This window comes from Hipposideros armiger, unplaced genomic scaffold (assembly GCF_001890085.2).
Source record: "Hipposideros armiger isolate ML-2016 unplaced genomic scaffold, ASM189008v1 scaffold_3003, whole genome shotgun sequence".
NCBI classification, from domain to species: domain Eukaryota; kingdom Metazoa; phylum Chordata; class Mammalia; order Chiroptera; family Hipposideridae; genus Hipposideros; species Hipposideros armiger.
Window position 1 is genome coordinate 1 of NW_017734290.1, and position 4,421 is coordinate 4,421.

The following is a 4,421-nucleotide window of genomic DNA, read 5'->3' on the forward strand; positions in this document are numbered from 1 at the left end:
AGGAACAATCCAAGAGCAGCAGTGTACTCCGTGTACACCCCTGACCGTGTGCGTGCACACACGTGCTAGTGCACCTGTGTGAGTGCGCACGTGCTCTCCGAGGACCAAGGATAGGGTGGGCCCTGGCCAGAAAAGTCAAGAGGGCTGGGCTTCAGGCCCAGATGGGCCTCTTACCAGCCAGGGCCATCCATGCTCAGACTTCCACTCTCTGAGCCCCAGGTTCCTGAGATGTAAAGCAGGGGAAATTCTCCTACAGCCTGCAGGGCAGGTGCTGAATGATGTGGTGGTTGTAACACACCCCGCGCTGTGTTCTCAGTCAATGTGCGCTCCTCTCCCCCCCAAGACTGCCCCGGAATTCTAATCCCACCGGCACTCATAGACCCCCACCCACACTCACCCCAAGAGCCCCCATCCTCCTAGTGTTAAGATATAGGACAGGGAATGGCTTCCTCAGCCAGAGCAGCACACGAGGAAGGCACGAATGTGAGACAAAGTTACCTCGGCCAATACTTACTTCTGCTTCACAAAGTCATCTGTAATGAGCTTCCTCAGATCGCCAAGGAATGGGTGCCTCATCCTGAGGGCAAGGAAAGGAGTCCATAACTAGAGGCGGTGGCAGTGCCCGGATGTGGGCAGGAGCACTCCCTAACAGGATTGAGAGCGTCCCAGCCTGTGGGACAGCTCCATGAGGCCTGGGCATGCAGCAGAGGTCACACAGCCACTTGTCAGTGATGGCCTGCATACGGGTTTCACGGAGCCCCAAATTCTGGTGGTTTCTCTTAGATCTCCTCTGAGGACAGAGAGGAGACATGGAGCAGACGGGGGCTGAGAGTTCAGGACCATTTCACCATGTACCCTGGTGAGACCCTCTGCACTCTGCCTGGTCCAGGACGCCCACTCCCCTGCACCAGACCGCCAGCCTGTGGCAATCCCGGGGCCTCTTGTGCCCAAGGACAATGCTGAGAGGCAGTGAGAGCCCAATCTTACCCAGGGCGCAGTCCCATCTTGCGTAGTGCCTCCCAGAGGACAGCTGTGAGGGGAGATGAGGAACAAGAATTTAGAACACGCAGGTGAGACTGGGGGCAAGGCCCGCAGCTGCAGGTCGAGCCACTCACCCTCACTGGCACGGTTGCCATTCATGAAGATGACGCCCAGAATCACCAAGAGGAGACTCAGCCTGGGAGTGTCCTTGGTCCTAAAGGTGTAGAAAGAGGGATCCTGTCCAGCAGCCATTTGCCCAAGAGACTACAGCCGGCTCACCCAACTAGCCTCTCCCAGATTGCTCCCCTACCGGGCAGTTCTTCCAACTCTGCGCATGGCTTGCTACCTGATCCAGACAATTCACTCCTCTGCTTGAGACTGTGTCACTTCATCCATCAAACGTGGATGCTAACACGCCCTCCCAGGATTCTGCCGAGGACAGGGCTAGGCGAGGAGCAAACACTTGCCAAAGGGGTGTATCCAGAGGCACATCCACGCCTTCCCTGCCCTTTTGCCCATGGGAGCTACACTAGACAGGAAGCTCCCCCAGAACCAACCACTCTGCCAAGCCCTGGCCAGGCACTTAGCAGGGAGAGGAAAGCAGCAAGAAGACTGCTTTCTCGGAAGGAGGGGGATGAGGTGGGCGGGGGTGAAACACTGACCGCAGCAAGGCCTTGCCCAGGCTACTACCCCATTCGTCTGGTATTCACTTGGCACCACTAACTGTGCGTGGGCATTGTGCTAGGCCCTCCAGCCCTGTTTTCCCGTTTCTCTGAGAGGAGGGAGAGGCACCACCTCAGAAGGCCACGACCCCCCTGCCCTTTCTCACTTTCCCAGGAGACGAGCTGAAGAATCCCGAGTGCAGACAAGAATGTACAGGTGTTCTTCCTTGTCAATCTCCTTCAGGTGGATCCCGAACTTCTACACAGGGAGAAAACAGCATGTGAGGCCAAAAATCCGTGCTGGGTGTCCTGCAAGCAGTCCCTCCATTCCCTGTCACAACATTTCCTAGGCAGGGAGCCTAAAGTCGTGGGGGAGGACGGGAAAAGAGAGGCTGCAGAAGGACTGGCCTGTGGGAGCTCTGGCACTGGCTGAGGCAGTGGGACCCTCTTCAGGAGACAACAGACGCTCAGAGAGCATGAGGGAGAGGAACCCAGGGGAGTTAAGTGTGCAGTGGAAGCTTCCAGGTGGAGAAGCTAGGCAAGGCTTCCGGAGCAGGCCATACTGACACTGGGCCTCCAAGGGCTGCAGGGTGCAAGGCTTCCCTGCCGCTCTTGTTCCACAGTTTCCCCCATCCCTGCGCCCACCTTTTCCAGGGTGTATGTTGCTCGTTCAATGATCTCAGGGAAATGTTCGTCGTATTCTCGGATGACGTCCTTCAGCATGTCTACAGGCAGGGGGAGGTGGGGAAAGCACCTGGGCTGAGCAGAGGCCACGGAGCCGCAGCCCCTCGGTCAGCCCTGCTGAGGGGAGCACAGTCAGGACCTGGTACTGTGCACATGGAACCATCAGCCAAGGCCTAATGGGTCGGGGCATTAGGGGAGGGTTGCGGGAGGAGGGAGGGCAGAGCTCAGGGAGGGGGCACAGTTGTCCACCTGAGCGCTTGATGGGGATCTTCTTGTAGTCCTTAATCATCAGATATTTCACCAACTTATTTGCCTGGAGAAGGAGGAGCACATGGGGAAGTGGTGGAGACACGGGTGAGCCCGCAAAGAACTGGCCCACAAGGGAGGAGGAGGGAGAGGAGGGAAGGGCAGACTTCTTACCCTCTCTTGCAGAAGGGTCACGTTGCGAGGTGGCAAGCACAGTACATGCCTTGAGGGTACCTGGGACCTCAGGGCCATCGGGGGCCGAGGGGCCATCTGAGCCTGCACCGTCAATGAGGGCTGTGATGCTCTCCAGGTTGGTGGAACCGCAGGAGGCTCTCTCTCCTCCTCGCTGCTCTCATACTCATCATCCAGGTGCTTGGACTGTAGCATTGGGGAGAGGAGAGACCCAGGGCTACCGAGCTTACTGGGCCAAAGCCCCTGGCAACATCTTCACCAGAGCAGGTACTTGGAAATAAGAGTAGTAGGAACAGTGGATGACACGTGCAGAGTGCTTACTAAGTGCCAGGCACTGAGCCAACCTCTTCTCCCTCCAGGCCTGAGGGCAGGGACTACATGGAGTAAAAACATGCTAGCACACTTGTGTTAGAGAAATTTGGACAAGCTGAGAGAAGAAGAGGGGAGGGGAGAGGAAAGGGAAGGGAAAGGAGGGGAGGAGACAGGAGGGATGAAGAGGAGAGGACAGGGAAGAGAAAGGAGAAGAGCAAGGGGGTCTGGAGAGGGCAGGGAGGTCTCACCTTCTTCGTCCTCTTGCCTCCCATCCTGGCCCAGGGCTCAGCACTGTTCTGAGCAGCGGCAGCTGCACTCTCAGGCTCAGGGGCACTGGTGGCCATCTTGGCCTTGGCAGCAGCTGCTGCCACAACATTCTGAGGCTCCACCCACCGAGTCTTAGCAAGAGCCTTCCCAGACTTGGTCGTCTTGGGCCGGGTGGTTGCCCCCTCCCCGGCATATGCTGCTGCCTGGGGCATCCCAGAGGCAGCGCTGGGGCCCTCTGCAGCAGCCTCCTGGGCAGGGGCAGGTCTCTTGGGGCGTGGGAAGGCCATGCCACTGACACCTGCCGGCTGGGCGAAATCAAACACATCGTTCTGACCCAGGAAGGCTGTCTTGGGCCGGGTGGCATCCACCTCACTGCCACACAGAGCCTGAGAGGAAGCGCAGGCAGTACTAGGACCCTCAGTAGCAGCCTTCTGGGCCTGAGAGGATGGCTGGGACTGTGAGGAGGTTGCTGGAGCCCCAGAGGCGGCCATCTCACTGCTGACTGGCATCTGGGAGCTGCGCGGAGAAGCAAGGGTTGTGTCAGGGGTGCCTCCTTGAGCCTCCGCCAGGTATGTCATGGGCTGGGTATCTTCTCGTGAGGCCTGGTCTGTGGCCAGCGGGTGGCTAGCGACCACCTGATTGTAGGCGGCACGTGCAACAGCGGCAGCAGCCCGAGCGGCACGGTTGGAGGCAGCGGCGCGGGCTACGTTGGCAGCACGGTCGGCAGCCTCATTGGCAAGTGTTTCCGGATCCAACTGAAATGCCTCCATCAGAGTCCGGGCCAGCATAGGGTTTTCCAGTTCCCAGGGTTCATTCTGCAAGGCCAGAGAGAAGGGTAGGGGAAGGCATACAACTCTGCACACTAGCATCATGGTTCCCTGTGGCTGGCCAGCCTCCTCCAGGCAGCCAGCCAGCCAGCCTCCACTACCCACCAGAGCCTCCCCAAACCCCTTTCTCTCAGCAGGAGAGAGAAGGTTTGGTTTGCAGAGTCTGGGCAGTCCTTCCCATCAACCCTCCCCTTCATCCACACCCCTCTGCAAACCCTCCCCACCACTCCTCCACCACACCCACCCACAC

At 58.7% G+C, this 4,421-nt stretch overlaps 1 protein-coding gene across 1 annotated transcript; it reads right to left on the reverse strand.

Annotated features, from left to right (window-relative positions):
• Nucleotides 1-378: 378 nt before the first annotated feature.
• Nucleotides 379-4,216, reverse strand: LOC109378739 (melanoma-associated antigen D4-like). The gene is made up of 8 exons (XM_019635028.1): nt 3,326-4,216; nt 2,748-2,951; nt 2,577-2,640; nt 2,289-2,368; nt 1,811-1,902; nt 1,116-1,195; nt 988-1,030; nt 379-577 (listed from the first exon to the last, which is right to left on the reverse strand). The coding sequence occupies exons 1-8, from the start codon at nt 4,214-4,216 to the stop codon at nt 511-513; spliced, it is 1,521 nt and encodes a 506-aa protein (XP_019490573.1). The 3' UTR covers nt 379-510.
• Nucleotides 4,217-4,421: the final 205 nt, after the last annotated feature.

Coding starts and splice junctions, on each gene's coding strand:
- LOC109378739 (XM_019635028.1), bottom strand. CDS start 4,216: ATGATGCTAGTGTGCAGAGTTGTATGCCTTCCCCTACCCTTCTCTCTG. Junction 1,903..2,288: donor CAACATACACCCTGGAAAAG/GTGGGCGCAGGG, acceptor CTCCCTGTGTAG/AAGTTCGGGATCCACCTGAA. Junction 578..987: donor AAGATGGGACTGCGCCCTGG/GTAAGATTGGGC, acceptor CCTTGCCCTCAG/GATGAGGCACCCATTCCTTG.